General features: G+C 52.1%; 1 protein-coding gene across 2 annotated transcripts; it reads right to left on the reverse strand.

The window, feature by feature from the left end:
• Positions 1 to 486: 486 nt before the first annotated feature.
• Positions 487 to 13,312, reverse strand: ANKRD35 (ankyrin repeat domain 35). 2 transcript variants are annotated; one of them, XM_042953721.1, is made up of 13 exons: positions 12,457 to 13,312; positions 11,567 to 11,655; positions 11,124 to 11,188; positions 10,259 to 10,316; positions 10,000 to 10,070; positions 9,546 to 9,652; positions 8,765 to 8,952; positions 8,116 to 8,153; positions 5,935 to 7,938; positions 4,042 to 4,131; positions 3,695 to 3,760; positions 2,801 to 2,911; positions 487 to 1,926 (listed from the first exon to the last, which is right to left on the reverse strand). In XM_042953721.1, exons 1-12 carry the CDS (start codon positions 12,675 to 12,677, stop codon positions 2,849 to 2,851), a joined length of 3,060 nt encoding a protein of 1,019 aa, XP_042809655.1. In that variant the 5' UTR covers positions 12,678 to 13,312; the 3' UTR covers positions 487 to 1,926; positions 2,801 to 2,848. The 2 variants fall into 2 exon arrangements, with proteins under 2 accessions (XP_042809655.1, XP_042809654.1); XM_042953720.1 differs by lacking the exon at positions 487 to 1,926 and adding an exon at positions 2,059 to 2,282.
• Positions 13,313 to 17,178: the final 3,866 nt, after the last annotated feature.

A 17,178-nucleotide genomic window follows, 5' to 3' on the forward strand; every position in this document is an offset into this window, starting at 1 on the left:
GTAGTTTACTGAATGTCAATTATAACTCATTAAAGCTGTAAAAATGTAAAAGAAAAAAAAGAAACTCAACCATACCTTGAATCCTAATGGTTTCCTAAAGAAGGAATCTCCTTTAATAGTTAATTTGAGGGACACCCGGGTGGCTCAGTCGGTTAAGCCTGCCTCTGATCTGTGTCTCCCTCTCTGTCTGCCCCTCCCCCACTCACACTCTGTCTCTCTTTCTCTCTCTCAAAAACAAAATAATAAACATTAAAAAAATTTTTTTTAAATAGTTAATTTGAGGTTGGAAGTTCCAGCATCCCTACAGGACAACTGAAAAGTAGGAACCAGGATGCCTGATTTTGATCCTGTATGCCAGCTCAGTAAGGACAAGAATCTTTTCTGAGATGTTCACTCTCTATTCTGAGCCTGGCCCGTAGTAGACTCGTTCAATGTCAGTTTAATGAACTAATGTTATCAGACAGAGGAGGGACACTACAAATCCAGACCAAGTTCCAGACGGAGGGCATTCAAAGAAATAGTCTGACCCTATCGTGGCAACCAAGCTTCACCTACTCTCACCCATATACCCCTACATCTGAAGCCTGAAGAAGGGGGACGCAAAAAGAGGAGTAAGAAGTCCCTACCTAAGCCCCATTCAGCAGACAGCCTAGGAGGGATAGGGACAAACTTAGGACTAGAGTTACTTTGGGAAAGAAAGATTTATTTTTGAAATCAAGGAAAACTTCAGGGCCTGGGGTCGTTGGGGTAAGAGTTTACAGGGTTGTACAGAGGGACACCGTTTGGGAAGACCAGGGGCTGGAAACATTCCATCCTGTGTTAGCATATCACTGACCATTCCCATAACTCAGCCATCCTGGGATCAGCTCCCATTACCAAAGCTGCTTCCTGACTCATACTTGAACTTAGCCAAACCATCTCCCCCTGTCTGGACCCCTCTCTCTCAACAGTTTCTTCATTCTTCCCACCCTGCACTCCATAAATAATGATTGTAACAGTCCTTTGAGATTCTTTGGTAACTCAAAGAAAAGAGAGGTTCTGTTCCCCTTAATGGAAATGACTCAATCTTTCAGATGTTCTTCCTCTGGCAGCTGTACCCTCTCTTTCTCCATCAACCCCTCCGGTCTGCATTCTTCACGTCCAAAAGCAGTCCTGTGCCCATTTGCACAAATCCTAAAGCTGACCCTCATCCTCTCTAGGATGTGATCTACACCCCTCTGCTCTCTTCTGGCCCAAACCCTGGAGCCAGGCCCTGCAGCCCCTCTGTGGGCCCCTGTCTTCGAAGCAGCCCCTCCACACTCTCCTCTCAACCCAGGCAGGTTGTTTACTGCCAAACCATGGCCTCCCACCCAGCCTAACCCAGCAGGGGGTAGGCTGGGAGAAGGACCAAGGAGGGGGCCAAACGCAGTTCCAGATTGGGGAGGAATTTGCTGCCTCTCTCACACCTAGCAGTCTGGCTGGTGGAGGGACACGAAGGGGAGGAGACCCACGGGAAGTGGCCAAGAGAGATCCACGGTTTTCAGTCTGAGAACAGAACTGGAGGGAAGAAGCCAGCTCTGTGTATCCCTTCCTCCCTTCCCCAGGAATCAGACTTTTAACCCCTCTTGGTACCTGGGCAAAGAACACGGACCATGTGAGCCCTGTGCCTCAGATCTAGAAGCCCGGTTTGACATACTGTCAAATATTTTAGATTCTACCTCTTGAAGAAACTCCAGGTCTCTCAGTCTCTCCTCCTTAAAAAAAGATAGTGGACGCAGGAATCACAAGATAGAGAAAAAAGATTAGAGACAGATTTGAGAAAGAGAAAGAGTGTCGATCTCCATTTTCACAGAGTGCTATTTTTCAACCTGTGGGTCTTGACCCATGGGCGGATGGATGTATTTTGAGCAATATTTTTTTCGGTGGAGAATAACAGCAGAGAATATCCTAGAAAGAAAATAGTAAGGGTAAATACTATTTCAGGTTAGATGCGCCACAATGTAGCGTATTTCTTACTATGGATCATAATTGGGGGCCATTTGTGATTTTTAAAAAAAGTTTCCTTCCCCCACTCGCCTTTGAACAGAGAAAGCAGGGACACCCAACACCACACCGCCTCCTGCTTTATTTTCCATAGAGCTGGCCTCCGTGCATCTCCTCTGGTCTCATGCCGACTCCAGGCTTCAGGTTCTCAGGTCTGGGGTCCATAGTGTCAGGTGGAACCCCACCCATGCCATCCCCATGCCTGGCCCCACCCTCCAAAGCCTGATGGAGCCTCTGGAAGCCAGGGATGCTCTTACTCCCTGAAAGAAGAAATTCAGGAGTGAAATGCCCACATTTCCATCTCCTCAGCCTCCTCCCACCCACGCCAAGATGCTAAAAGGGATGTCATCTACCTGGACCGGAGAAGATGCACGATGGCAGCAGGAAGAGCTGGGGTGACTACCCTCTGAATGAATGATGTGCAGGTGAAGGAGAGATTCTGGGGTTCACAGAGTCCCACCCTGCCACTCTGCCATCGCGGCTGTCTTTCCCTGGCATCTCTAGCCCGGGGCCTTAGGAGAGCTACTCAACAAGTCTCAGTCCCCATCCCACATTGGTCCCCTTCAGTCTACTCGCCCCCTGCCTCCCGCCTCTACCCAGTGATTCCCCAGATTGTGTCCTCTCAACTGACCTTTCTTCAAATGATCTACACCCCACAGGGCTCCCTAATGTCAGCCACCACCACATGGGGCAAAAGGAGACTCCAATTCCCTCTCTTTTCTTTCCCAAGTCCTTTCTCCAGGCTGCTTCCCCCATCACCCTTGACCCCACAACTCACAACAGAGAAATCAGGAGAAATCGCACACCCCTCAGGGCCCCGACTGCCTCACTCTTCCTGTATGCTGAGGATTCGCAGCAGAATATTATACACATCTTGTTCCATGTAACCCTGTAAGTGACAGGAAGGAAAGAAAAGGAGATGAATAACAGAAAATGGGGAGAGACAGATAAGGAATCATTCTGTGCTTTAGTCGAATGCTGTTTTACTAACTATGTCCCCTGCTTTATAGTATGTGACTTCTCTACAGCTGTTTCCTTGTCTTTCCAAGGAGATAATGATATCTACTTTCCGGGACTCCTACGAGGGTTAAAAACTATGATTATAAAGCAGAGCACAACAAATGTTCGATTCTTTGTAGTTGTTATTCTTCCTAAGCAAGGAGCAAGCCACCCACCTCTCCTCCTTGGTGAGGGATAATTTGGCTCAGGATGAAACTGAGAAAGGGCATAAGGGACAGGAAAAGGCCTTGCAGTAGATCAGAGAATTGACGAGGAAAGGCAAATGCCTCTCCCCCTCACATCCATGCACAACCACTCTTGATCTACCTAATGAGATCCGGAGACCTGGCACTGGAACATCTAAAGTCCAGCTTTCTGGGGCGCCTGGGTGGCTCAGTTGGCTAAGCGGCCGACTCCTGATACTGGCTCAGGTCACGATCTCGTATTCGTGAGATCCAGTCCTGTGTCGGGCTCCACACTGAACAGTGGAGCCTGCTTGGGATTCTCCCTGTCTCTCTCTCTCTGCACCCTCCCCTCAAAATAAATAAATAAACATAAACAAACAAACAAAGTCCAGCTTTACACAAATGACAGGTATGTGCAGGTAGGAGGAGGGACCCCAAATGCAATGCCTCCTGCCCGACTCTCTGTCCCTAGACCCTCCCGGGCTCACCTGAGCGGCATTCAGCAGGTGCTTCCTATAGGCGGAGATGATCTCTTCATGGTTCTTCTGGGAATCCTGGGAGTGAGCACCGGTGAGAGATTATGCACCCACCCCACACCCCAGCACACCCACCCTGACATGACACCACCACCCTCCCTCCCCACAGCATGAGGAACAACAGAATGAAGTGGTCAGCTGTGCCACATGGTCTCTCTCGGCCCATCAGTGGCCCAACCTGGACCCCCGCCTGGCCAGGCCTCTGCAATTCCCAGAATCTCTCCCACGCATACCTCACTGCCATGGGCCACCCACCCTCTTCCCTAGCGGTGTCCATTTCCCTGAGGGCCAAAACATACCTGTAGCTGCAGGGCAAGGCGAGCGTTTTCTCCCCGCACTGCCAAGACCTCCTCTGAAAGCTGTTCCAGCTTCTTCAACAATTCTTTGATCTAATAAATAAAGGTTAATAAAAAAAAAACTTATAAAGGGGCACCTGGGTGGCTCAGTCGGTTGGGCAACCGACTTTGGCTTAGGGTCATGATCTCACGGTTCATGGATTTGAGCCCCGCATCGGGCTCTGTGCTAACCGCTTCCTCAGAGCCTGGAGCCTGCTTCCAATTGTGTGTCTCCCTCTCTCTGCACCTCCCCTGTTTGTGCTTTGTCTCTCTCTGACTCTCAAAAAATAAATAAATGTTGATAAAACAATTCCTTGATCTGAGGCCAGAAGGAAAGAAAGGGAACCAATGAGGCCCAAGTCACTTCCCACCCTGACACCACCCAGGGTCAAGGTCAGCTTTCTTTTATTGGGTATAGAATATGTGCCGGAAATTTTACACACATTGTCTCAATTCATACCCAAAACAGCTCTTCTTCTGTCCCAAGAAGAGCAAGACTTCTCTGAGAGAAGTGTGACTATTCACATTTTGTAGATAAGGAGACCAAGCTAAGTAATTTGTCAAGATCATACAGCTAACAGGTAACGAAATAATGATTTGAACCAAGATCTCTTTGAATTCATTGTTGGTGCTCTCCACTCTGTACCTAATCCTGATCTACTTGTGGTTGCTGACCACCGAGGGAAATAGAAGTGAGTTTTGTTTTTGTGGTTTGTGAGGCTGAGGCACAAACTTGGTTAATGGTAACCAGCGGTAATAGAAACGGCGGTAGTAGGGACACTAAACATAGCTCGCTTTTATTTACTGAATGCTTACCATTTACCAAAAGTTGTTTTGAGTATTTTAAATACAGTATCTTATTAATGTAATGCTCATGAAAACCCTATTATTGTCCCCATATCATAGAGGAGATTATAGATGAGGCCTAGATAAGAGACTTAGAGGTTCAAATTGTCTGATCCAGACAATTTTCTTTTGCACGTTTGTCTACATGCATCTTCTCCTTCAACACCAACACAAAATTCCTTTCTTTACTTAGCCCCACCCACACTGATTCCTATTCTGCGTAACAGTCCTTCTCTTTGTATGCACTCTACGTTCCAAAAAACATATACGCCCTATGTTTTTAAATCACTCTACCTTTGACCAGGCACACAACCTTTAATAAGACATCTGATCTCATTCATTTCACAGGCAGTTCTAAAATCACTACATCCATTTCTAAATTGATTTTTTCGGATTCCTCAAACACGTCTCCTAGAAACATGGAGACTTGACACTGACTGTTGGAGTAGTCGCTGGGAAACTCCAGTTTCTAACACGGGGGTTTTCAAACTTTTTAATTTGCATGGGGGCTCTCCCTGTTGATGGCAATCTTAGGTAGAACTCGTTGGGACTGAAGTGGAAAGGGGAGAGGGAGGTGTTCCAGGCTAGCCTACTCTTCTAAACCCATCGGCCCCTGAGTCACCTCCTCCGAACCCCAGCAAAACCACAGCAACCCACCCCAACGGACCTCAGGCCTCTTGCTGAGCTGATACAGCATCTGCACTGTTGAAGAGACCTTGCTAATAAACCTTAGCAGTCCAGGGCCTGGGCTAGCTCTGGCCTGGCCGCCCTGCTTCTAACCCCGAGTCCCACATTCGAATACCTAAGCCCCCTCCTCTCTTCTATCTATACCTTAACCTTACCTCCAATCTCAACCCCAAATCCCCGAGAGCCCGGAGAACACAGCGTGGTCCTTGCAGATGACGGGAGTTCGGTTCAGCGGTATGAAACTGACTAAACCAAGGCAGGTGCGTGTCGGCGAACCCTGAGCCGCTCGGACACCTTCCCCGATGGCTGCTTCGCCCCCCTCACCTTGGCCTCCTTGTCCCGGCAGGCCCCGATGAGATGCTCCACCTTGTCCCTGAGCACCTCGGCCGTCTTCTCAAACTGCTGGGAGCGGCCGCGCAGCTCGGCGGCCTGGCGCTCCTGCTCCGCGGCCCGTGCTGCCAGGTCCCCGCTGAGGCGCCGCTCCTCGGCCGCGGCCTCGCGCAGCCGGCCCATCTCCCGGCACGCCGTGTTATACTTCTCCAGGAGGGCCTTCAGCTCCTGGCCCCAAGCCTGGGCCTGGGCCACCAGCGAGCCCCGCGTTTTCTCGTGCTGCCGCAGGCTGGCGGCCTCACGGGCCCGCAGCTCGGCCACCTCCTCGGTGGCCTGGTACAGCAGCTTCTTCAGCGTCCCAATCTCCTGGCTCTTCCCACTCATCGTGGCCTGGACAGCCCGCAGCTCCTCTTCCAGCTTCCCCAGGTCCTGCTCCAGAGCGGCCACCTGGGGGGAGACTGGGCCCTGTGAGAAGGTGCCGGGTGGCTCCCCGCGGGGGCCAGGGGACCCGCGCAGCCGCCGGTTTTCCTGCTCCAGCCGGGCCAGCGAGGCTTGGGCCTCCCGGTGCCCGTCGGCCAGGGCGCGGATGCAGGCCCGCAGCTCCTCCAGAGGTTCGGCCGCTGTGCGCCCCGCGACGCCCCTGCCCACCACGTCCGGCGGCAGGTCGTCCCACAGCCCGCGGAGGCCACTGCTCTGGGAGGCCAGGCGCTGCCGCAGCTGCTCGGTGGCCTCCTTCTCCGCGGCCAGTTCATCTGTCAGCAGCCCCACGCTGCGCCGCAACTGCCGCAGCTGGTCCTGTGCCTCCGGCTTGAGGACGAAATCCCGCTGCAGACACTGGCTCAGGGACTGTGGCTCCCCCTGCAGCCGCTGCTTCTCCTGCCCCAGCTGCCCCAGCTCCCCCAGCAGGTTACTGTTGCTCAGCCGCAGGGCCGCCACCTCCTTCTCCAACCGTCCCTTGGCCGGACCTCCTCCAGGCACCTGTCCCCTTGAGGGGGCCCCTAGAGGCTCTCCGCGAGCCCCAGGAGCCCCTGGCCGCCCCCCTTCATTCTCTTCGGGGGTGGTCTCTGGGCCCGCGTGCAGGGCTCCCTCTCTGGGCCGGGCAGCGGCCTCAGGGCTCACGGGTAATCCCGCCTTGGCCCTGTCCAGCCTCACCAGCACCTGCTCCAGCCTGGCCTCCATCTTCTCCCAGGCGGCCGCCGCAGCCTCTGCCCGGGGTGTCCCCAGAGCTCCCTCCAGGACCGGCCTTGACAAAGCCCCTCGGGCGGCATCCTTTTCTCGCCACACCGCGGCCACCTCCTCCCTCAGTTGTAGCAGGAGCTGGTTCACGTCTCCGGGGCCCACTGGTGCAGCCGCCGTGCCTGCTGGTTCAGCCCCTGGGGCCGGGGGCCCCTCTTTCTGGCCAGCACGTGGCTTGTCGGTGTGATCAGGGCCAAGGGCCTGTCCACCGCTGGTGGTCAGCTGCTGTCCTGTGGCTTTCCCAATGGTCTCAGACCTGGGGCTCTGGGGTGGCCCTTGTTCTTCCGGTTGGGCCCCTCCATGGGCTTCATACGGGACCTCCCCCGAGACCGAATCCTCCGCCTTCTTAGAAGCTAACGCCCGTTTGGCTGCAGCTGCAGCTGCTGCCTGCTGCTGTTTCTTTAGTTCTTGAATGCGCTCGGCCAGAAGGTCCAAGGGACAACCCTGCTCCATGCCATCTCCTCCAGGCCGCAGACTAGAGCCCTGCCCTCCTGGAGTCCCAGGCTGTGGTGATAGGAGAAGCCCCAGCTCCTGCACCTGCTCTCGAATCCCGTTCTCCAGGCCCAGGCAGGCTGCAGCTCGAGCCTCGCTCTCTTCCGTCTTTCGCACCAGCTCCTGCTCCAACTGAGAAACCTTCCTCTGCTCCTCTTCATACTTCCGCCTCCACTCATCCGGGCATGGGTCTTCCTCCTCCTCTTCCTCGGGCTCCGCTCTCCACGGGCTCTGGGGTGTAGAACCCACCAGAGACTCTGATGGGGAGGCCTACATAGAAAAAGGAATAGTGAAGTCGGGCAGCTAGCCCAGCCCCCGGACGGCCTTTCCTCTCTTAGACTGTCTTGATGCCCCGAAGACCACTCCCTGGGAGATATCCCAGTGAGATAGCCTGAGGAGGGAGATGGGGAGGGGAAGATCAGAGGCAAAAGGCACTTAGGGTCTTACCTGGGATGTAAGATCTGGATGTTGAGCAAGCCCCTGACCTATACAGAAAAGCAGGGGGGAGATGAGAGCAGAGATAGGTCCTTTTCCAGCCCACACTTTATCTTCAGACTTTTTCTGAGAGGAACAGTCCCTCGATGCAATAACCTTCCCACACATGTCTTCATGGTGCCAGGAGCCACCCCCATTGAAAGGGTCCCTGACTATCTAGCATCTTCGGTTCGCCATCCCAGAGATGCGCCAGCTCATTCATTTTGTCTGCTCACTTATTTATTGGGCACTGTGTCAGGCACGGTTATAGGCACCAGGACCTCACTGGTGAGCAAAACAGCCAGTGGCCGGCCTAGTGGGGGAGACGGAGACTGACCGTCAAATCTCACGAATAGATTTACGATCACAACCCATAAATGCTAGCGATAATACCAGGCAGAATTGCCTTCAGCGAGACAAGGCTGCATGAAGGGATTTTGTGACCATGCTTTTGAGAATTTGGGCTCATTTCACAAGTAGCAGCAATAAGTAAATCAACATTCCACTAGCTAGTGACGATAGAGGGATTCTTTGTCCAGGAACAAACGGCATTCTAAGAAGCTTCTGGGATTCTAAGGCTATCCGGGAGAACTTCGAAGTTACGGAAGGGAACCTGCCTTACCTCCCTGCCGCCCCTGCCGGAGCAGGGCCTGCCGGAGCAGCCTCCACAGCTCCCTGTCCTCTGAGCGTACAGCATAATGCAGAGCGTCGTGCCCCTCGTTGTCCACCGCCCCTGCGTCTGCCCCGTGGCTCAGGAGAAGCTCGGCCACCTCCGCGCTGCCTTTCTCACAGGCCAGGATCAGAGCCGACCTGTGGGTTGGGACAGATCTGGGCATAGGCCTTCCCCAGGGAATCCAGGAGTCCTGGTTCCAGAAATTCCGCTCAGAGTCAGATCTCACTCGGTGCAGCAAGAACCACAGATCAGCGCCAGCCAATGACAAAGCGTTAGAGCAGACCAGAACTGTTCAAATGCCGTTCCTTGGAGGTGCAGCATCAGAAAGCCGGGGGCCAATTTGAAGGGCTCTGTGTTCATCTACTTTCTATATTGAGGTGCTGCGTGACTTCTTTATTGGCAAAAGGATCCCATTGCTTAGAAGATAGTTTGAAAACCAGTAAATTAAGCAAATGAATCCAGAAGCATCGATTCCACTCCCGGAGTCATCTGTGCCAGGAAGTCATCTGTGCCTTCTGAGCAACTGCTCAGAAGGAAGGAGGTTCCCAAGAAAACAGAGACTAGTCTTCCTTCTTCCCCAAAACACAGACACACAGACACGTGCACGCGCACACATACACACACACACACACACACACACACACACACACACACACACACACTTTGCCCAGGGCCTCCTTTCTAGAGCGGTCAATGTCTGGATTTGGGAAGGGGGGTGGGGAAGGCTCACTTGGCATCCTTGTCCGTGACATTAACCTGGGCACCTCTCTGCAGTAGCTGTGAGCAGATAGCTGCATGGCCACCCAGCGATGCGATCATCAGGGGTGTACGTCCGTCCTGCACAGATTGTGGGAAGGGAGGGGAGTTCATGAGGATCCAGGGGGAGACAGGGGCTTGACAATTCTACCAACTGCCCTCTCCCGACACCTCTCCAGAAAAAAGCCCAGATCCAGGGGCTGAATACTCCTTTCTGAAGGGTGAGAAGTCCTCCAGGAGATAAGGCCTAACCTCTCCATGAAGAAGAGGAGGAGGAGCAGAGGGAGAAGGAAGAGGAGGTGTGTGCAGCCGCGGTCATGGAGCTGAGCCAGTCAAGCTCTGAGAGAGAGAGAGAGAGAGAGAGAGAGAGAGAGAGAGAGAGAGAGTAGCAGCCTCCCTGCGAAGGTCACCGCCCAGCGGACACTCACATTATCTGGGACGTTCAGGAAGGCTTCGTGGTCACACAGCAGGAGAACACTTGAGGCACAGCCAGAGGAGGCTGGGGGAGGGATGGTTGGGTTAAGAAGAAGCAGGAAAAACACCTAGTCAGACTATGACCCAACATCGCCGCCAACCATTTCAGCAGTCAGCCCTGGCCTGCCCTGCTCCCCAAATGTTGTCTTCCCTCCCCTTCCGCCCGCTGGTCCCTGCAGCCACCCCATTTCCCACCGGTCCCCTGGCACATACCTGCCCAGTGCAGCGGACTACGATTTTCTGCATCCACAGCATCTTCGTTGGCACCATGCTGCAAACAGCCACAAAGGAGAGCAGCATGGGGCATGGAGGGTCCACTCTTATCACATACCCCCTCTTAGGGCACCAGCTTCCATAGTACTATGGGGAGGGGAAGGAGGACCGTGGCTCTGGCCAACTACTAGGCAAGCCCAATCCACCCCTTGTGGATGATAAGCAGCCTTGAAATTCAGCCCTGGGTCCTAAACCTAAGGCCCAAGAAAAATCAGATTATAGGCAAAGAAGCACGTTAGGGAAAATGACACCTGGGTCCATGCCTGGGACTTTAGGATCATAATCGGGGAACTTGGAAAGGGCCAGGAAGAACAAAAGCAGAAGACCCATTTGCCCCGTGGCCTGTTCAACTGTGCCTTTTGGAGACCAGTTTCTAGATCGTCTGCATGTCGTTTCACCTATATATCTGTCTTAGTGCTCCTAGCCTGCAAGCTCCTTAAAAACAGATGGTAGAATTTGGGGTGGATGTGAACACCTCTGTCCTCCGGCCACCTGCCCAGCCACTCAGCAGTTGGCCTCCGCAGGGGCTCTGCCAATGGCATGCGAATGACGGGCAGGCAGTCCCTGGGAACACAGCTCTATGACCGGCCCTCAAGGGCAGCATGAAGCATGGTGTCCGCACATAGTAGGCGTTACATAAAAGTTTGTGAATTAATGAATATGTGATTATCAGCTCTCTTGCTGATGAGAGGGGGATGAGAGGGGTCCATTTGACCAAATGTTGCTTGTGACTATAAGACAAAGTTAGAAGATTCTAGGCCCACTTCCTCCCTTCCCACAAGTAGTATCAAGAGATTTCTGTTACCTGCAGCAGGACTTTGACACATTGTGGCTGGCAGGAGATGGTGGCCAAATGCAGGGCAGTGCTTCCTGGAAAGAGAAAGAAGGGGAGATGGAGGGCGGGTGGCCCCATGCAAGCCGATGACTCACAGGGAGGGAAGGCAAGAGACGCACAGATAATCAGGGGGAGATTAGAGAAAGAAGCAAGCTCTCAGCCCCATGGGGCCAGAAATTCCTGTTCCCCCAGTGCCTGGTACCTGGCAGAGGTAGGAGTAGGGGTGAGGTAAACCCAGAGAAGGGTTTGCAGAGAGGGGAGCCCCTGGAAGGATGCTGGCCAGAGCCGGTGAGGAAGATGTGGGGGCCACAGTTAGAACTTCTGTCAGTTGGCGTCCCCCCCCCCCCCCCCCCCGCCACTGCTGCTGTAAAGGGAGAGGCCAACAGCTTGGCCCAGTGCATGGTCTAACTCACCATCCTCGTTTTTGCTGTTGATGTCAGCTCCATTTGCCAGTAAGATAGTCAGACATTCTGTCAGGCCTTTGGAGGCTGCCAGATGAAACCTGACAGAATCAAGGCCAAGGGACAGAAGGATGAAGGGACCAGTAGATGAGGGATGCGGGAGGCTTTGTAAGCACTGCCTGCTGTACTCCTTCACCCCCAGAGCCAATCCCCACAACAGACAGGGGAGTTCCCCGAGCCTGACTTTCTGAGGAAATGGCTATGTGGCTTACTGTCACAAAGCCAGAGGAGGCTGGGAAGCAAAGACAGAAATAAGAGCTACAGGTCTCAAGCAACCTAGACTTTTGCAGGGGTGTCCAGGGAGCGCATAGCTAACCACCTGTTGCTCTGACCACATGACCCTTTACAGACTGGGACTGTCCTAGAACAAGGCAGCCAGAGAGCAGAGCAGCGGACTGGACATTTGAAGGCTCACTTGGGCAGAGACAGGGATAATGTCCCTCCTGTCCGAATCACTCTGTCTAGCCATGTGATGCTCATGGCTACCACTTGGTTCCTGATGGCTCAAGCTTACACACCCTCCTACCCTTGCAATAAATAAACATTGTTGTTAGAAATACACCGTTTTCTGTTTGTTTCATGGGCTTCCTGTCTGGTTTTTTTGTTTTGTTTTTTGCCAGTTTTGTCAACCTGGGTTGTGAGATTGGACTCAGGATAGCTTCTTCCCTCACCATGTGTAGCACTCGATCCATAGCAAACGCTGACCAATACGCTTTCCGATTAAGACAAAAAGGGCTCTGAGGCTGTAGGCACTCCCTGGTCCTACCTGATCTTGGGGTTTAGGACTTTCAAAGGGAACCACATATCAAGGGGAGGGAGGGTGCTTGGGAGGGGCTACTCACGAGGACTGGCCGCTCGAGTTCAGCTTGGTGGGTCGGGCCGACTTCCTCGAGGCCAGGGAGGCCACGCGTCCCACATCCCCCCGCTGCACTGCCTCCAGCAGCTTCTGGTCGCGGCGGTTCCATTTCTCCACCTGGTCCAGGGCCACAAATTGTGCGAACAAAGGGGGTGGGGTTGGAGTGGAAAAAGGAAAGAAGGATGACAGGCAACAGAAGAGAGACATTGCCGAGGTCCTTCCAACATGCCACAAGTCCCTCAGCCTAGATCATTCCGTGCTGCACTGAGAAACCACTGCTGGTTATTGCCGGCCCTGTAGACTACTGGGTTTATGGTCATGTTCGAGTACTGGATGCAGAGTATTTCAGATGTCTTTTTTTTTTTTTTTTAAATCATCATATGTGATTATTGCTGTCAAGTGCACAAGCTCAGAGCGATCCTAGCCACGATGCCTTTCCCTTTGGCTCTCCAGGTCTTGCCCGAGCAAACTGAACCACACTGACCACTCCCAGTTGGGCTCACGTTACCGCTCATCTCCCCACGCTGCTTTGCTTCTTGTCCTCAGATTTCTGCGACGCCAAGGCACCTAGCTTTACACCACGGCTAGGAGTCCAACTACCCAGCCATACATGCCATCTCTACCCCTCGGCTTTGGGCCCCCAACCTGGGAGGGGAAGCAGAGTTTCTGTTTTCCCATCTCATTTCTATGCCCTTTCCGTCCCCTTCCATGGCACAGCCACCCAAAGGCAAAGATAGGTCTCTAGCTAGGCTTGAGGAGGCAGCTCCCGTCCCCCTCCCTCCTCTTCACCCTGGCAGGGAGCAGCTGTCCCCGGCAACAGCCACACCTGCATGCATTGTTCCATCATTCCCGCTTGACTTTTGCAGGTGGTGGGGTAATTACAATAATTGAGGCATGGCAGGGCGTGAAGGAGAGAGAGCTGTGTGGAAACACCCAGGGCTGAGAGCACAGAACAGCCTGGTTGGATCCAGAGAGGGGAAGGGATGCAAACATCTGGGCTATGGTGAAAAGGGTCCTGGATGCACATTTTGTCAGCAGGCCCGAATTCGGGGCCTGGTTCGGCCACTTTCTCACCTCTGGGACCCAGAACAAGCGACGGAACACCTCTGTTTCCCCATCTATAACGTGTGGGAAATAATTACTACCTCATCACGCTGTGAGCATTAAATGAGCTAACCTCATATGAGGTATATAAAATCTCTTTGTAACCTGTAAAGAACCCTACGAGCGTATGTATTCTTCTAACCAAACAGGAAGTGGGAGGGGTTGGGGGGTGATACATTACATTTTATGAGGTGTAATCGCAACAAGAAAGAGGCTTTGGGAGGAGGTGGAAAAAAATAGGGTCTATGGCAGCCCAATAACTCATTTTCGGATACTATTTACATAGCCAGGGCAAACTATGTCGCAAAAGCAGGAGAGATTTGAAACACCCACGCCCTAAGAGTGATCTCAGGCTAGTACAGCCCTTGTGACTCCATACAGTCTTTTTCAAGTGCTGTTTCAATTAGCCTCTCAACATCCCTGGAAAGCAGGCAGGGCTGAAATTATTTGATCTGACAGCAGAATAAACTCAAGCACACTGTCACCGGATAACTGTCCAGGGTCACACCACAAAATAGTGGTGAAATTGAGATCACAACCCAGGCCCCCTGACGCCCAATGCTGGTCCTCACCACCGGACCACACGCACTACTGTGGAAGAGGGTTTACTTATTGCCATGTACGCAGTCTAAGGCGGCCTCCGGGGCAAAGCCACCCACCCTCAGACGCTACTCCCTGCACAGAGAAGAGTCTCCAAACAGGTTAAGTCTCCAAGGGCAAAATAAACAAAGTGTCTGCTCCATATACCAACAGACTCTGGGATGTAGAAACATGTTATCCAATGTCCCTTGAGGACGAGTTACAGCCAGAAAAAGCAGAAAGTTAGAATTACGCCTCCACCGCAGGACACTGCCATCAGCTGATCTCAATCTGAAGTCCTCCGCTTAAAATCCTGATTCTAACACGTTCTGTCCTTGTGAATTGAGACATGTAACGACTTCTCTGAACCTCAGCTTCCAAGTGATATAATGTGCTATAAAGCACCTAGCACTATGCCACATAGTGGGTGCACAATAAATGCTAGTTCCAATCCCCATCCTTCCTAGCCTTGCTGGGCACATTTTGGATGTGCCAGAAATTCTGGGTTCAGAATTCTCCATACAGGGGAACGGGAGGCAGGGATCTTGCTCATATCAGCCAATGCATAAGAGCCAGGCTGTAGAGATGGTGAAGGTGGGTCTTAGCAACATAGACACGTTTCTTTCCACTAGAGAGCTCTAAATCCACCTGATTTTTTAAATATATATATTTTTAAAGTTTTATTTATTTATTCTGGGACAGAGAGAGGCAGAGAAAGGGAGAGAGAGAGGATCCCAAGCAGGCTCTGCACTGATAGCGCAGAGCCCGACCCAGTGCTCGAACCCACGAACCGTGAGACCTTGGCCTGAGCCAAGATCAAGACTCAGACGCCCAACTGAGCCACCCAAGCGCCCCTAAATCCACCTTGTTTGTTTCCTATAATCTTGTTACCCTAAGACGAATTTAGAAGAGGTGGAAATTCGTCACGGCCAAACCTCTGTAGAACTAGGATGAAGGACAGAGGATGCTTCCATTTTCCAAGATCCAGTCCACTGCTCACCGCAGCTCCTTGGACAAGAAGCACTGGGTTGCCATCACAGCCTCAAGGGAGCAATCACCACATTAATCAGCAGACTCAAAAACAAGGATAAGCTTTGTATTTCTGTAGCCAAGATTAGGGGCCTTTGTACAAGTAATTGTGGCCTTACCTTATCTCTGGCTGTGTGCCCATAAGCATCCTACTGAGATGGGACACACCAACAGGAGAGAGAGAAAGACTGGCTACGTGTGTAGGACAGGTGCATGGAAATGGAAAGGCTGCCTTAGAGGAAGCAGGAGCTGACTCTCAAAAAAAAAAATTTTTTTTTAATGCAATTGACATTTGACATTCCTCTAAGCTGATTCAGTGCCAACTGTTGAAAGCTATTTTTTGGTCTACTTCCTACATAGGCAGAGAAAGCTAATAGGTAAGACTCCCTCAAAAAGCATCATCTATCAATCAGACTAAAATAAAACGAGACCATAAGAGCCGGGTTTTTATTTGTGTCTTTGTTTTGCTCTTTATATTCTGGATAACTTAGATTAACTTTAAAATGATCACTGATCTTTGCTCCTGATCTCAGTCTAAGGGTGCGGGGATCTGGCCCTGGACCCGGGGGTGGGAGTGGAGACAGGCAGGGGCAATCCTCCGGTGAGACTTGGAAGCCAGGCTTTGGGAGTGGCCAGGAAGGCTTGTTGCATTGTTTCTCTGACAAACATGTTCAGAGTGGTTAGCCACGCAAGGAGTGGAGGAATTTATCATAAGGGTGAGGAAGTTTCAGGAGGAAACAATTTGCAGCTGACACTGGCCTATTTTTTAAGCTTTTTGTGATCCATCCTGACCGAGGCAACTGTTTTCTTTCCAGCTAGATAGCTCTAAATCCACCCAATTCACTTCCTATGAGCTTGTGACACTAAAGAGAGTCGAGAATGGGTGGAAATTCTTCATAGCCAAACATCTGTAGAGCTGGCGTGAGGGAGGGATGTTTCCAAATTCCAACATTCCGTCCATTGCTTACTCCAGCACCTTGGAAAGGAGACACTGACCAAGGATTGGAGAATCAGGAAAAATGAAATAATTTCCCCATTCCTAAGGAGCAGGCAGACTGCACAGACCGGAAAGGGAAGGGCAATGTGGAGGACTTTCAGTGACTAGGGAAGTGTCCGTGTGAATCAGAAAATCATTATCAGTTAAGACAGAATCTGAGTAGCTTCAGTTTCTGGTACCTATCCTAGTCAGCCAGTAAATGCATTTTGATTGGCTGATCCATGTGTGGAGATGACGGGAGAAGCAATCACAAGTGGGACAAGGACAGGCCTCAACAGAGTTTTTACTCTTGCCTCATAGCTCACTCACATCCAGGCTTCTGTGGCCTGCCCTTGCAGAGCGAGCTGAGCTGTTCTCATGTTTGCTCCTGAGGGACACCACTAAGTCAGGTTAGGCTAAGTAATATTCCCACAGGTCGCTGGCTACTTCACTTCTAAATGAGCCCCAATCTCAATCTCCACAGAAAATGCCATCCCCAGATAGGGGGTCTCTCTATAAGAGATCTTCAGGGAAGAGGCAGCTACGTCCTCTCTGTGCCCCACCTTGTGTAATCGGCCTTGTGTTGTTTTCTGGGAGAACATGGGGGATAGAGTGACTTCTACTGGGAGCTCTCAGAGAGCATCCACTATACCCTCTTCTCCTATGGTCACCTTTCCCCAACTCAGTCCAGGAAGCAGAGAGCACAAGGCCTAAGCAACTGAGTAAGGGTTCTGAATGAAGGAAGATTCTGGGGAGAAGCAGGCAGGAGGTCTTGACTGGTCCAAGAACCAGTCTGATAACCAGACACTGCAGTGAGCTGGCCAGGGTGGATTCTGCAGGCAACTTACCCAGTTCCTTGGGGAGCTGCCAGACAAGTATGTCTCTTCTACCAGTGCCTGCCAGGCTGGGGGACTGCAAGATTAACCCACAGAGAGCAGGCAGAAGGAGGTTGGGGCAAAAGGGGGAAAACTAGGGTTGAAACCATTGGGCAGAGAGGGGCAGGGAGCCGAAGGGGGCAAG

Source organism: Panthera leo, chromosome C1, assembly GCF_018350215.1.
Source record: "Panthera leo isolate Ple1 chromosome C1, P.leo_Ple1_pat1.1, whole genome shotgun sequence".
NCBI classification, from domain to species: domain Eukaryota; kingdom Metazoa; phylum Chordata; class Mammalia; order Carnivora; family Felidae; genus Panthera; species Panthera leo.